At 56.4% G+C, this 16,120-nt stretch overlaps 1 protein-coding gene across 4 annotated transcripts in view; it reads right to left on the reverse strand.

Moving 5' to 3' along the window:
- Plch2 (phospholipase C, eta 2) overlaps nt 1-16,120 on the reverse strand; it is an 81,069-nt gene that overhangs the window by 25,033 nt on the left and 39,916 nt on the right. For 2 of the 4 annotated variants that reach the window (NM_001427051.1, NM_001427050.1), the window contains 3 exon segments: nt 161-404; nt 2,221-2,367; nt 12,453-12,621. In NM_001427051.1, the coding sequence (NP_001413980.1) occupies nt 161-404; nt 2,221-2,367; nt 12,453-12,495 (434 nt within the window). In that variant the 5' untranslated portion in view covers nt 12,496-12,621. 4 annotated transcript variants of the gene reach the window in all.

Below are 16,120 nucleotides of genomic sequence, written 5' to 3' on the forward strand. Positions count from 1 at the left end.
AGTCCATGGGCCTGACCTGGCCTGCTCCTCCCTCCAGCCTAGGAGGTAAGGAGCAAGAGTCCCCAGCCCAAGCACCCCTTCTTATCATCCCTTCATCGGGAAACCCTACCCAGGCGGATAGTGGAGGGGGTCTGTCCCCACCCCTGGAGCCCAAGGATATTGGTCCCTGGTACGCTGGCGACGGGCTAGGCTGTCTTCGTCGCTGATGCCAGCCATGAGGTAGCGAAGGCCGGTGACCCAGGTACGTGCCTCTTCACCGCTTGGTGAGACCAAGTCCAGCGACTCTCGGTGGCTGCCGTAGTAGATGCTGAAGCAACAGTTGGGGTCAAAGCTGCTGTCCGGGTAGCGCTGGAAGATTTCAGACTGCCGGCCCTCACTCACCTCCTGGATGGAGTCGATGGAAACTGCAGGCAAGTTGGAGGATTCGGGTCACCAGTGACCCAAGTGTCCCCTGACTCCTTAGGCCCAGAGCGGCACCCTAAGTTGAGCAGATTGAAGCCTTGCTCTCAATGGATGGCACCCTAATTTAACACCTTCTCACTGAGCCCATGCTCAGAGGGGCCCCCGATGCCTCTCTGTCCTTCAATGTACTTGGCTAAACCCCTCACCAGGCTCTGCTGACTATAGGCCTTTTCTTCCTCCCCCACCCCTTAGTAAGAAAACACACATGTGTGCACACACGCACGCACTCATATATACCAAAGAAAATAAGAGAGGGGTACTTGTCCCCAACTAGCAGTCCAGGCACCTGGCTACCCCAGGACTGAGATTCTTTTAGAGGTACCCACTGAGGCGTCAAGAGCAACCCACTCCACCTGTCAAACTCTAGCCAGCTCATCTCTCCATTCCGAAAAGCACCTGCACCAGGTATGGCTAGATCCTGCAGCTGCTTCACTGACAAGTCCAGCGCTGCAGGCCAGAAGCCGGGTGTATGTAGCCGGCAGCCGCACCTGAACTCTCAGGTGTGCTGGCTGGCAGGTGTACCAGCATGCCCTTGCTGAAGTCTCCTCCTCATCCCCGATCGGGGGACCCTCTGCTCAGATCAGTCTCTGAGATGAGTCGGTTGCTGCCTTTAGACTCTGTCCCTGTGTCTCCTCGAAGATATGCAGCCCACAGGTGGCCAGTGTCCCCTCCTGCTCTGTCTTTCTCCTTTCTCAAGCTCCCTGACAGGAGTGTGGCAGTCAAAGAGATGGGCTCCAGCTTAGTCCAGGGACCAGCATCCACCTACTCCTCTCTGCACTGAGTTCCAAGTACTCAAAGTTCCTGTTCGTCACTTCATTCTTCCAGTTACTTTGGGGACCGTACGGGGGTGGGGTGTCACTCCCTGGCTCATCAGTGCTCAGCTACCAGGAAACAGACTGCCAGCTCCTTGTCAGGGTTTTCCCTGGATGCTCAAATTCCAGGAACACTTCGGGACCGGAGCTCCTGGCTAGGCACCAGGCTCTGCCTGGGTAACATAGAGGCAAGTCCACTGCCCTCAGGCCCAAGGCAGAGCCAGTCTACACTGGCTTCTGGAGCCAGCAGAAGCCACCTGGTTCAGGATGACTTCACCTTGGGGCTCTTTTTCACATGGGTCCTCCAGGGTCCTATCAGAGCAACTGTCTCCTGGGACTCCATAGCGGTACCCTTGGTAACTGCTGGGCTGAAGCCTACCCTGGCATACCTGGCGCTGCCTTTGGCAGAGCCAGAGGGACCTTAGAACTTAGCTTCTCACTGTGTACAAGACTCTGGTGTCTCTCCCTGAGAGGGGCCCCCAACTCATCTCCAATTCTGACTTCCCGCTCCGCAAGAGCCTGTGCAAACCCAAGTGACCCCTGCAAACCACATCAAGTACTCAGACTCACACTGCCTTGGGCTCCCAGCCTGCCTTCTGTGCTCCTGACTATGTAGGCCCCTGTGATTTAGGGACAGACTCATTTCCTTGGCTGGTCTGATAGCCCTTCGTCCCTCTCTGCTCTCTGCATTTAATATGGGGCAATGTACTAAACCATTCTGTCTCCATGGAGTCCCAGAGCCTTGTCTGGAGACAGCTGGGCAAGGGCCGTCTGACCTCGTTCCAGAGCCCACTGCAGAAACCCCAGACCAACAAAGTCTAGGGATGAGCAGCACAGCATCTCAGCAGGGTCTTAACCCCATTTCATTGTCTACTGGAGAGGCCTACCTGTCCTGTGTTTCCCAGGCTTGGGCCTAGCCATCCCCTTCCCTGGGCTACTGACTTACTCTTGGCTTTCTCGTTCTTGCGTGAGGGCCGCCAGCGGAGGCAGGAACGGTGCTCATCCAGGTAGTAGAAGCGGACCAAGCCCTTGGAGCTGCCACGGAGCTTCACCATCTGGGTCCCCTCCTGCATGGCACTCATGCATCGTTCCACTAGACACGGGTGGACAGAGGACAGAGACAGAAGCTATGAGAGCCCTGGTGATTTCCCCTCTCTCCAAAGGGCCTGTGTGGTCCTATCCAAGCATGAGACAGACTGGTTACCTCCTCTTCTCTGTAGGACCAGAGCCCACTGGAGGTGGATTAAGGCACCAGGGAAGACATTCGGCACTGGCCAGCCCCTGACACCCACCCGGGGCCAGCTGAAGAAACCACTGAGATCCTAAGTGGCCTTCGCTCAGACTGTCAAGCAGTCAGAGATGGAGACCAAAGGCCAGACCAGTCACCAAAGCCACTGCACACGGTGCTCCCAGACTGGGCACAAGGTGAACGAAGGCACCGTGCACCAAGCCTGGCAGTTAGCTCCTGCCGTGGGCCACTCCTGACAGCCGACTGCCCCTTCTTGTGGCACCACTGGACCACCACATGTGTCATGGGCAGCCAAGTCAGCAGGAAGCCCTGTAGGAAGGCACAGAGCTGAGTTCAAGTCTGTAACCTACTCTCCCCTTGAGCCACCCGCCTCTCCTGTCAACTAAGCCTCCCGTCCCAGGGAAAGATCCACAGGTTCCGAAGAGTCCAGGCCAGACCCAAGCCTATCTATATACATAGGGAACCCAGGAGACAGAGGGCACTAAATCTCTTGAGTGCCAACAGTGAAACGTCGGCAGATGGGAGGTGCAGAAAACCATGGGTCAGATGACTTTCTAGAGGACAGTCTTAGGGGGAACTGTAGGCATGGGGTGAAGTCAAGGTAGGTAGGGCTCTCTAGGGGACACAGCCCTTACGGGGTACGGGTGTGGCTTTTCAGTGCATTTGAGGTAGGGTCTAGGGATGGAGACAGCTCTCGAACCCTGGTGTAGTTCTAGAGTAAGGCAACTGAATGTGCACCTTTTGCTGCTGGAGCAGAGTAGCAAGGAACCAAGCATTCCCGACCAGGGCCTCCAACGGCTCCTGACACACACTGGATCTTTCTACTGGTCACCTACCAGCCCCTTCCTTCTGCCCAGTGCTTCAAAGTACAGGGCCTCTCTCACACCGTCTAGAGACCGTGTGGCGTCTATGTTTGCATGCCTCTGTAACTATGCTGAAAGTATCATTGCCCCCACAAAATCCCAAGGACACCCTTCAGAAAGAGCTCTGAAGCCACCTGGGCTCCCCGCACCCCCAGCACATACATCCAGGGCTTCTGGCTCCAGCTCTGCCTTGCCTCCTGCCCCCTTGGAGTTCAGCCTCTAAGCTCTGGTAAGGAGGGGGAGAGGGTCCCTGGCTGGGGTCAAGGCAGCGATGTTTCTGGGCCTGGACATCCCAGAGGAAGATGCAAAGGGATAGGGATGTTGGTGCAGAGGAGGGATCCCAGGCCTTTTGCAACCCCTCCCCCAACCCCCACCCCCGCCTCAGAGGCAACCCTAACTTCCCTAGGAAGCCATGCGTCCTGTGGCCCCCACAGGGCTTGGCCAGTCCCCAGCAGAGACCTGGTTTTTGCCCTTTCTTACCTAGAAGGCTGAGCTGCCACCGTGGTGACACTACCACGCTCCCTCCAACCCAGAGGAGCACCTCTGCCAGGCAGGCCACAGCTCCTGTGGTCCGGATGGCAGCAGGCAGCTGGGAACCAGGCATATCCAAATGGTAGCTGGAGGCTTGCTCCCCAGAGCCAGAAAGGGCCCTCAATGACAGGCCAAGCTGAGGCGGCAGCTGGCACGGGGGCTCCTCAGGGATCTCCTTCTCTCCTCTATCTCTTTGTCTCCCTCCTTGGAGCCCACGGAAGCCCCACCCCAAGGACTGTTCCCAGGTTCCACTGGCATTGACCCAACTGCTACCTGCAGCCCTGGATGGACCCCAGGCCAGTCCACCCATCCTCTAGAACACCCGGGATCTGTTTGAAGATGGATCCCAAAGGTGGGGGGGGGCTGCCAACCTCGCCCTGCCATCCTTGGCCAATCCGCACAGTAATCCTGCTGGATTCAGCCCAGCTGGACAAAGGATTTAGGCCAGGGGAGTGCCCAGCTGCCGGCTCAGAGCAGGCTGCTCCACGTCTGAGCCACCAGACTCATGTTTGAGGCTGAGGCAAGGTAACAGGTCAGACATGGGACCCTCCTAGGACATAAAACAGTGGCTACAAGATGAGGAGTGGTGGCCTCTGTGAGACACCCTCCCCCCACCCCAGGAGGGTCTGTCTGTCCATAGGTCCTACACGGGGCTGTCTTTCTAACCCTGCCCAACCAGAGCTGGTATCTGTGGGTCCCTGTTTCAAGCTCTCACTTCTTCCTGCTTGAAATCCTTGTACCTGTAAGGGCCTCCATCTTGATCCCCACAGAGTGGTAGTGGGCTCAGCCACAGGAAGGACAAAACAGCATGCTGTCCCAAAGCCTAGGGCCAAGAACCCAGTCTCCTTTGGCTAGGGCCACTTGCCTAGACCTTTTGACCTCCAGCATGGGAAGGAGGTTCCCTGAGCCTTGTGCAGATTCCGTTGCAAATTCGAGCCCTTCCCTACCCCCAGCCGTCCTCTCCCCATGCCCACCAGAGAAGGAAAGCTGTGAAGATATCCCATTGCTCAGGGTACATTATCACTGTATTCTGCATCCGGGAATGGGAACATCAGGGTGCCCAGATGTCTCATGACAGTCTCCCGACAGGGAAGGCGGCCCAGGACCCATGGAGGACATGATCATCCGCCAGGACACTGGCCACCACCCCACACCAGCCATAAGCAACCTTATGGGGCCACCAAGCATCTAAGATTCTCCCAGCACTGTATTCAACTTTGCTTGGCTTACTTGGGGCAGCCGGAGGTGGGAGAGATCATAGGAATGGGAGGTGTGGTTTCATATCAACTTCGCTGCCCCAGGATCACACCGACTTCATCCCTAACCAGGCTTCTGTTTCTGGCAAGGGACAGAGCATCTTGGGAGTCCTTGCCAGGGGGTTCCACATCCTACAGCCATATCACCCCACTTCACAAAGTAGCCTGGGTGCTCCTGCCCAGCCCACCCTCTTGACCCTGGCCTGCCTGCTCATGTGTCCTGGACAACAGGAAGCTCAGCCACAAGGAATTAGGACCCACTGGGCCAGATCCAATGTAATCAACTCACAGCCAAACCCAGGACCCAATTAGGAGCCTTGGCCAGAGGCCTTGCCTTGTTTGCTGGCTGGAGGTCGGCAGGCAGCCTGCCCTTTCTGCCACAAATTAGCTTAAGGAACCATTTACCGCCCAGACAGGAAGGAGCACAGCCCTGGCACTCCCCAGGGAGACAGGCCACAGGAGGTCCTGATGGTCACCTGTGTAGGTGAAGCCCAGGATCCCCAGTGAGTAGTGGGACAAAAGCTGGGATTTAAAAAAAAAAAAAAAAAAAAAAAAAAAAAAAACAAGTATCAGGAAGACCATGTGGGCTGCTAAGGCAAGATGGGACAGGCGTTCTGAGTGCTTCTGGACCACCCTGGATGATATTTGTGCTGTCCACATTTCAACAGCCCCCTCTATGTCTCCAGGGACCTGGACACACACACACCATTGTATGCCAGGTTCTCTCTAGGTTTCTTACCTTTGACGCACCTGCTCTTCCCTTGCCTGGGCCTAGCCCAGTCTAGGGACACTCGTGCTCCCCAAATCTCTCCAGAACTGGCTACCTCTGCCCTCCCCCACCCTCTGCTTTTAGCCACCCACCAGTCTCCCACCATCAGCCAGCAGTTAGGTACCCAGATGGCTCCAGGAGGGGCAGACCCAGTGGCACCAGCACTCCCAGTGGAGGACCCAGGCCACTGCACTCCAGACTCCCTGACCCTCCTGGTGGCCCCAAGCTATAATCCTCTGCAGACAAGGCTGGCAGAGGTCCAGCTAATCCCCCCTCACACCCGGCTCTGGCAGTAAGGCCTCTTCCACTGTCCTGAGGACCAAGGTAGCCCTGCCCACATCTGATACTGCAAAAGACAGGTGGGCGTGACACTTTAGCCACTGAGCAAACCAGGACCCTAGCTGCGGGACCCTGCAGAGGACAAGCTACCACAGTGTGGTCAAGCAGAGCAAGATCCCAAGTAGCTGGCCACACAGGACTCAAGTCCACTAACGGCTGGACTGAACTTGACCACCTGGCCACCCAAGCCGGGTGGGAAGCTCAGACACACACCCCCCCAGCCTCTGGCACAGAAGGAAGGGCAGCCATTCCAAAAGAGCTAACTGCAATGGATAAAGAGTACCCTGCCCTTTCCGATGCCCCCAAGACCCCACATCTATACCGGGCCACCCAATAGCCCCTAGCCACGCTTAGGACCCAGGTCCAGGGCTGGGTAAAACTCCTACCTGCTGTCTGGGGGTTGACTAGGACCACCCTTAGAGGCCAGAGGTAGTCAGCCCCCATATTAAAGTCACAGAGGCTTCACAAAGGAACCCCCAGGGTACCTTTCATAGTTAGGCTATGCTTAGCCACACCTGCTGTCCTTCACAACCAGGTTCTAGAGCACCCTGACTGACCCCCCTCCAGAAGTTCTGGGGGGTGGGGGGCCCTAGGGAGCCAAAGATGTGCAGATTCCAGAAAGTTGAAGACATCTACCATGGTCCTCACCAGGTGGCTTAGGCAGGAGTTGCCTGTCACCTCCCCAACTTGACACCATGTACCAGCACCACAAAGTCTTATGTGGGGAAGGATTGGGTGCTTTTGATTATCTACCAAAAAAAGGCACACCTCCCCCAACTGCCCACCCCCAGGATAGGAGACTCCCAAACTCCTCTGTCCTAACTTCCCCTGCCTCACGTCGACCCACACAGCTCCCCCACAGAGTGCTGTCTGCTCCCGAGGGTCTCCTCTCCGCTCTGTCCAACATCACCCAGAACCAGGCAAGTAAGAGACAAGGATGGATGGGTCTGACCAAGAAAAGCCATGGCCACCTATTTTGCTCTGGGAGCTGTGGGCAACTATGCACCCAGGCCGTACCACCGCCAGTGGGTTAGCCTCTCTAGAGTCCAGCCAGCTGCAGCCCAGACCCAGAAGTTCTGGGTCTCAGATACTCAGAATATAAATACAGGTGGAGAGGGGAGCCCTGAAGATGACCAAGGATCCTTGGCTCTTTGGCCCCACACAGCTAGAAGACATCACGACTCTCCTCAGCTTGGCCTCACAGATGCTGTCCGGCCTGGCCAGACAGCTGCTGGCACACAGGTGCTCCTCTAGTCTTGGGTGTCCTTGTCAGCTCTGTGCTCCAGTTCCCCTGATGATGAAAGGCATGTCCCTGTAGCCCCAACTCCTCCTGCCTGGAGCCCGCTGACACTGGCAGCTGCCGAAGGAGAACGGTCCAGTGCTGTCCAGAGGCAGGCAGCACTGGTACCATCCACTTCTGTGAGGGAGATCAATCTTGTCCTCACACCGCGGGTAACACAACTTGATGGCTGCTGTGAGCAAGGCACCAGCAGCCATTCAATGGACTCGCCTCTCCCTGGGGAGAGTTGGAAAATCAATTTACTCTCGCAGTAAACCTACAGATAATACCCACAGGCCTTGCCAAGCATGTACACAGCGCGGCGGGGGGTGGTGAGGGACACCTTTGGGTACAAGGGCCCTTATCCCCCAGGCGGGATGGGACTTGTGGCTGTGAGCAGGGCTCTATAAAGATCAGCAGCATGGGACATTAGAGAACGAAGCTCCCCCACAGTCCTCTGCAGCCTTGATCCTCTTCCCAGGCTGCTTCCCAACCTGCAGCCCATCCCAGCCAACACTTGGATGGTGCCCCGGGAGGAGTGGAAGAAGGAAGAAGCCGTCCTGCCCCCAGCTCCGCAGTGCCCACCAGAGTCAGCCTGGCCCCTGGTCCCGTGCCACTCGGGAGGGAGGGACAGGCCCACACACATATGGCCAAGTTTATTTAAACGTCTGAGAACAGCAACGCGTCCCCCCCGCACGTCTGGGCACCTCCTCCCCAACTATTTTTACTGTGTCAGGGAGTGTGAGCCGGCTCGTTCCTGCCCCTCCCCCTCCCCAAGTCAGACCCAAGGGGCTGCACTTGCTCCTGGGGACACTTGAGCCAAGGCAGGGACCAGGGAATCCCTCTACAACAGTAGAAACAATAACCCTTGCCCGGGCTGAGGCCATCTGACCAGGTCTGGGGATGTCCTGGGGATGGAACCCTGCCTAGTCTGAGGCTGTCTGACCAGGTCTGAGGCTGTCCTGCGAGTGGAACAGCAGGTTTTCTCTGCTGGGTGAATGTGCCCTTTTCCTCCAGCAGCGCCTGCCCCATGATATGAGCTCTGGCTTCTAGCAGGAGGAGGCAAGTTCTGTTGGGGGAGGAGGGGGGTCTGACCTATCACATCGCCCTGACCCTGGTTGAGCAGTGGGGCTGTATGGAGAGGGACTGAGACTGACCACTCAGACCTTGTTCTGCCCCATGTTCAGATGCCTGGGGCAGCCAGTGGTATGGGCAACCTAGAGGGTAGATACGGGCTCTGCCTGGCCATCCACTGTCCACTCATGACACTGATTTACTGGCCTCTCCATGAGCTGACCTGAGCTGCCACCTTCTCTCAGAAGTCACCACAGCTCGGGGTCCTGGCCCTGGACAGCAGAGGCTGGGTAGCAGCCTGGCCCATCCTCTGCTGGTGGTACCAGCTTCAAGATCTAACCCCGACCCAGTCCAGAGGGTGAACTCACAGGGCCTTATTGCTGATCCATTAGTCAACGGGAGTGATGAACTCAGCTTCAAAGCCATTAAGGGGCCGGGGATCAAGATCTCACCTTTATGGCCACAGTAGTAGCAAATGAACGGCATCCTCAAAGGTCAGCAGTATCCACCGCCCAGTGCCCCCACTTAGAGGTATTCACACACGTTCAGGTCTAGACTCCAATCCTGCCTCCAAAGGTGCCTGAAGTAGCCATGGGGGCCTGGCTCCTTTATCCCACAGAGGTCTCAACATTGACTTTCCCCAGTATTCGGGAGAGCTGGGACCTCCTCTGGGCTCCAAGGCCACAATCAGGGTCCCTCCAGAACAGAGCAGGCACCTTTCAACTCTTTTAGTATCCCTGGGCATTGCTAGCTGGTAACAGCTCAGCTCACAGCAGTGGCTTCAATCACATTCGACAGCCCCGCTAGGAAGAGGACTCTATTAATAACCCATCTCTCAGTCTTCCGCTCTCTCATGTGGTCCTCATTCCTGTGTCCCTGGGGGTTCCTGTCTTTGCTACCAGCCACTCACTTCCCTGAGGCCACAGCTGCCCTCTCTTCCTCCAGCAGGGCCCGTTCAACAACCATGCATCCATGGGTCCTGAAGGCAAGTGACCAACCATCGTCCGGGACAGATGCTGACCCCAAGTCACTGCCCATGACACCTTTATAGGAGCTGTCAGGGGAATCAGACTGTAGCCACCAGTGTGAGGCCCCTTCTGAAAAGCCAGACCCGGGCAGAGAGGTCCCTTGAGAGCACAAGTAATAATTAGAGCCACGCCTCCCCTGCTGCTTCCCCTGGAACCCAGACCAGACAAGGAGAGATAGCAGTTGTCAGGGTGGGTGGCCTCTGGGTATGGATTCAAGCAGGGGCCAGAGACAAGAAACAAGAGGTCTGAGCTCCTGAGTAAGTACCCAGCACTGAGCGACAAGGGCCCCATGGCGCCAGAGAACCACCAGTGAGCCCCAGAGGAAAGCACTTTCTGCATACGGAGCTGATTCTCCTAGTGTGACTTTCTATAGTGTATGTGTCTCCTGAGGGTGAAGACACCTGTCCCGACCCTTGCCGGACTGGACAGTTCTATACCAACTGCTTCTTCCCCACCTTGTATTTGTTGAGGATGGGTGAGGCTCTTCCCTGGTTCTGACCCTCCTTTGATGTTTCCTGTGGACACCCCTGGTAACCCAAAACAGCATGGGCTGCTTCTTCGAACTGGGCTGCTAAGACCTAAGTCAGCTCAATCAAGGGCCAGAAGCTAGAGTCCTGAAGAGCTTCATCAGGAAAAGGAGCCATGATGATACAGGGCTGTGGCCTGACCAGCCTGGAGTACAGATACCCCCAGCCCTCTGGGGACCTGGGGCTGGTGAGTCTGAGCAAGCCGAGGGCCTCCTCCCAGAACAGACTGTCCAGCTGCTTCCCAGTCAGGATTCCACCTCATGCCCAAAGGATTACCTGACTGCCCTCCTGGGGAGAGCTGGAAGAGTTCTCAAAGCTAACCCCCTTAAGCTGTCCCATCAACTTGCCTCATTCACCTGAGGCCATCCCTCACAGTTCAGGGATGCCACCTAGTTAGTAAAGTGCTCCTGTACCCAGGGGGTGACTTCCCAAAAATCTAAGAAAACATCATCTCCCTCACCTTCCCCTTCCCATCCCCACACGGGAAGTCTGTCCAGCCAGCCATGAGCCCACATGCTCCGCTGAAAGCACACCCCCAGGAATACGCACGTTCATTCCTGTCATTACCTGCTCTTCTCCCAGCCCTCCCCCAGCCAACACAGACCCTGGCCTAGGACAAGCCCCTGTACCCACACCTGCCCTGAGAGAGAGAGTGTGTTTTGCTGGGCAGGGGCTTTCTGTCTCTCTAGGGAAGGTGCCAGGAGCTGGGCAACCTTCCTCATCAGCTCATTAGCGGTGCAGATGGAGGCCCAGACCCAGGACAGCGACCCATCTGCTCCTTCTTCAGCTGCATCCTGAAACTGCGAGGACTCTGCTGTTGCACACCTCCCCTGGGGCCACCAGAAGACGGAGATGGGCTTGTCCCCCCCCCCCTAAGACCTCGGCTCTTCCTTCAGGCAGCTGAAAACCACGTGTGTGTCCAGTCCCCTAGACCCTGGGGCCTCAGGGCTATGAGGCAGCATCTCTCCCCTGGCCCTTTAACAAAGCAGGTATCCTAAACCCAGAAGCCATCCAGGGTAAAGACTCCATGGGCACCCTGCAGGCCAGCCTGGTTTCCTTCAGGACAACCAACCCCACCACCACACTAGGGTAGGGATTGAGGTCAGGAAGGTGTATATGTGTATATCTGAACGCTATGCCATTGGGTCCCACAGGGGCCCAGCAGAGGGTAGCCCCTTATCCCTACCACACTGACCATGATGTCCCCAGCTCATAAAGGGCACCTTAGGCTGGGAGGAAAGAAGGGACGGGAGTGAAAGAACAGGCATTCATGTGCAAGGCAGCCACACAGGCCAGGTGTGGCACGGCACGGCACTCTGCAGAGTTTCTCAGTGCTTGCAAGCTGCCCATCAGGTGGCCCCCCACACTGTTTCTTCCCTTCCCAACTTGGGGTGGAGGTTCTCAATGTGGGGTCACACAGCCCTTCAAGTTTAACATCCATGTCAATCAAGGGTAGATAAGACCAGTCCCGCCCGGATAAGCCAGCTAAACAAATCAAGAAGGTACACCCTACTCTCCTTGGAGCTTGGGGCCTTCATCAGGAACTTTGTTCCTGCTGCCCAGCTCAGATCACTCCTGTTGCCACCATAGCATTGGGTCCCTTTCCCTCTCAGTCTCTCCCACCCCAGCCCAGACCAGGGGCAGACAGAGACTCGGCTCTGGAGAAACACTCTCCCACACCTGCTGCTGAAGATACCTGCTCAGAAAACTCAGAGAATGGCTTCTCCTCACACCCGACCTCCATGCTCTGCTCTTGCGGGCAGCCTGGAGGACTCATGCACCCCTGCTGGTCCGTGCTGTCTGCCCAGGGCAATGCCAGTTCCCCACACAAGAAAGTGGGGCAGATCTAAGCAAGGGAGTTTAATTCCAGGGAACCTCAGGGCAACTGGGAGGGGAAAGGAAGGCGGTGATGGTTCTGTCCGTGGTGCTGACCAGACTTCAGAACGTTACCCCTTCTTCCCCACTAGCCCACAGCCCCTCATAGCTCCGGACCTCTCCTGCAGACATACTCCGGGTTCCAGGGAGCAGTGGCTGCAGGATAGGAGCACCTCACCCTGCAGAACAGGACCTCAGAACCTTCTTGCAAGGTAACATCTACTTGCAAGATGCCAGCGGGGGTGCTGCACTTGCTGGCAGGGAACGGGGTCACCAACTACTCTCCCAGAAACCCTAAAATGAAGAATAGCACAGCGCTTGCCCTGAGGTCTGAGTTGAGCAAGGAGAGTCACAACCCTCTTCCAGATACCCTCCTACATGCCCTTACCTTGGTCCTGGCTAAGCCCACCAGGGGGCCCAGGCTCTTCCATGGCCCACAGGCACCAGACCCACTGTTACCGGCAAGGCCCCAGGGGGCCGGGACCCTGTGCTGGTCCCCAGTGTCCCCAAAGTTGTAGCCTGATCCAAGGCGCCCCGCGCACAGCGCCCATACCGGTTCAAAGCCTGCTGTAGCTAGCTAGCTGTTACTGCTGCTTGCTGGCAAAGAAAGACAGGAGAGGGGAGGGGCAGGATGAGGCCTCGCTGCCACTGGGACCGCCCCTCCCAAGGGAGCCCCGCCTGCCCTTAACTCTTGGCTATCCGGTTCCTGGCCCACCTTGGCTGCTATTCAGAAGCATCAGTTTGAATCGGGGAGGGAGTTTCAGATGGGCACTGAGCCAGCACTGTTCAGAGGCCAGAAGGGGAGGCGGTCCTGACCACTTTAAATTCCCACAGCGGCTTCAAGGAGCACTCAGTATACCCACCTTTCTTTCCAAGCTGGTCCCTCCTACCAGAAGGGTAGCTATACACCTTCAAGGAACAGAAGCCAGATGTGCCTGGCTGTCAGTTCAAAATGACCACAGGGCCCTTTGATCACCATGCCCCCAACTCCTCCAAAATGGGATAAGGTGCCCTTCCATCAGCTTTCCTTGGCTTGAGGTGTCTAGCCTAGGGGAGGCTGAGCCCAGGGTTAGTTCTCTAAAAGCTTTGCCCACCCAGGTTTCCTCTTTCTGCCTCCACTGCTACTTGGCTGTGCAGGTTTGCCAGGTCTGGGGGACAATGGTGGCTGTCGGTATGGCAGGGAGAAGCCCCTGTGTCACCTGACCTGGGATACAGAGTGCAGAAGAACTGACATAGTCTGGTCCAGCCTGGGTTCATCTCTCCTGGACCTGTTTGATCTGTGTACAGCATCTGGGTAAAGCTCCATTCTCCAGCCTGCTCACTCCAGCTCTGGAGAAGTGGCAAAAGGAGTGACCTCTGCCCCCAGAACGTGTGGTAGGGCTTTAAGCCGGCATCCGGCATCCCGAGAGGGGCCTGGGACAGTCAGTGGGAATCCAGGGGAAGAAGCCATTGGCAATCACAGGTCGAAGTGGGAGGATGTGGGGCCACTTCTGGGCTCTCTGAACTACCACCTCCAAGGTGTGACAGCCTCCAGAGGTGCAGGGCCCCAGGTGTGAAGGGGGGAGGAGAGCCTCAGTCAGTGATACCAGCTGGGTCCTGCCTGGAAAGGCCCTTGGCCCTGCTGCCTGGTGCCCTTAAAGGGGCAGCCTTCTCTGCTAACTCATATGCTCTGGCATTTTGACCAAAAGTAGCCCTCTCCTAGACTATAGTGGATGCCCTCTGGGTAGATACTATGTCTCCCATTGCCACACAGCCTAAGCACAACTCCGGGCTTATGTCTATCCCACTGGGAGATCCAAGGCAAGAAAGGTGCCTTTCCTCTGGGTACGCACTGCCTGATGGATGATGTCATATTAAAGCAGAGGTGGGCTGCCCGGACAAGAAGAAGGGGCACAGCCAATCAGGGGCACCAGAGGCTGGGGCACCTTAAAGGAAAAACCTCAGAGAAGTGCTCACAGCTAGGCTTCATGTGTTTCCTCCAGGAACTGGTGGTCAACCTCTCAGAAAAACAGAAACTGAGGCAGGGAGAGGGAGAAAAAAAGGACAAAGAGGTAGAAGCCAAAAACCACAGGGGGGGTGGGAGTGGTGTGATACATTATGAGCCAGGCAGGTGACAAGGTCCCTGGAGAGCAGCTACATCCTCCCTGGTGGACACGAGGCCCCTGAGTCTAGAGAGGCCATGAAACCCAAGTTCACGTCGTAATGAATAATCCATCACACAGCCAGCTCACACACACCCCCGGCCCCCTCCCCTGACGCAGCCTGGAGATGATTTCCAGTTCTGAGACCTCGATTAAAAGCGGTGATTAAAATCCACTAGGCACATGTTAATTTGCTCAGATTCTGATCTCTTTTCTGGGCATTTAAGCAGAATTCCACTCTGAAAGCATGTGGCCTGGCTGGTCGCAAGCAGGGGGACTTCCTTGCAAAGAAAGAGCCTGCGGGTCCCTAAAGGAGTCAGGACACTCAAGTTTAGTCTTCTCCTTTGAAGAGGATCAACAAATAGACCGGTAAGGGGTACAAACCTGGGGCCCCCTGCTATGGCTGTTACTCCAGAGGAGCCCCAGGTGCTCAGATAAGGCAGGGCTTCCGCAGGCTCACAGGCCACAGGGTTCTGCAGAATCTGAGCTCCTACTGTAAGGGGACTCTGCTCCCTGGGGACCAGTTCTCACCCTCTGGATCTAAGCGCCTGCTTCTCTCCTTCCCTTGACTTTTACCTTAGAAGCATTGTTAGAGAGAGGCTGGACGGTGCCACACCCTGAGACAGGCCTTTGGAAGGACAGAACCTGTTCCTTTCTGTGCCTCAGTCTCCTTCAGCGGTTAAAGAAAAGGCCGCATGTATGTGCACACATGCCCTGGGTCTGTCCCTTGCTTAGGAGCGTGTGTGTGCCAGGAGCTCATCCCAGCCCAGATGTATTACACACCTTTCCCAGGCCACTGCAGGAGCCAAAGGGCCTGCTTCTAGCCTCTCAGCTGGTATGTATTTTTGCCTTACAGGTTTGACAGAGGTCAGAGAGGCCACAGTGGATGGCAGCAGTCTGGGAAAAGCCAGGCCCCCGCCCCGGCCCATGCTGCTTTTCTCTTAGGTTCATAGTTTACCTGGAGGGTATGAAGTAGCCCCTCTAAGTCCTGCACAGGGGTACTTCTACCCTCCAGTGCCATAGGAAGCCTGTGGGCAGTTCAAGGCATGACTTAGGCTGGCCAACTTGGTTGTGTGCAGTACAACACTGAGCAGGGAACCACTCTGAAAGTGGGCCAAAGGTAGAGATGTGGCAATCGAGGAGGTAGCATTAGAGAGCAGAGAGGAGAGCTTGAAGGACCAGAGACAGGGCCCTTGAGGACTTTTACTTGGGCATCCCCAGAATACCAGGGGCAGCACCTAGGAGCAGAGGCCAGTACCATGAACCCAGCACTGGGTCCTTGGGCTGAGGGCCATAGGGAGAATGGAGGCTGGGCATATCCTAGGAAGTATCAGAGAGCTGCCAATGCTACCATAGACAGAGTTGAACTCAGCCTGGAAGCAGTTCCTTGGCCAGGAAACATCACAGTTCAAGTCCTAGCTGTAACCTCTGAACAATCAATTGGAATACACTGCCCCTCTGGTCTGCTTCCCCGTGGAGCAGTTACAGAGGATCTGGGAGAGCAGGGTGTGTGTGTGTGTGTGTGTGTGTGTGTGTGTGTGTGTGTGTGTGTGTGTGTGTGTAGGGTGTTAGGAGTATGACAGCCTGGACCCTTGAGCTGAGGTTGTGGGTGGGCACCAGGCCAAAGGCAGAAGGGCCAAGTCCCTCTTAATGATCGCCACTACAAGAAGGGGACCTGAGAGCATTCGCTCCATGGTTCTGGGGTCATAAGCTCTGCCTGTAGATGGGCAGCAGCATCCACTTTCCAACAATCCCCAGGAACCGGCGGCCAGGAGAAAGCCGCATCCCCAAACTCGGCAGAGTGATTCACACCTCAGAAGCCTTTGTGGGGCACCTCAGATCCGGACTTCCAACTTCTGTCCTACATAAATCTCCAAGGAAACGCTTCTTCCAGTGAGCAGCTGCGCTGTGCCCA

The sequence above is a fragment of the Rattus norvegicus genome, chromosome 5 (genome assembly GCF_021556685.1).
Source record: "Rattus norvegicus strain SHRSP/BbbUtx chromosome 5, alternate assembly SHRSP_T2T, whole genome shotgun sequence".
NCBI lineage: Eukaryota > Metazoa > Chordata > Mammalia > Rodentia > Muridae > Rattus > Rattus norvegicus.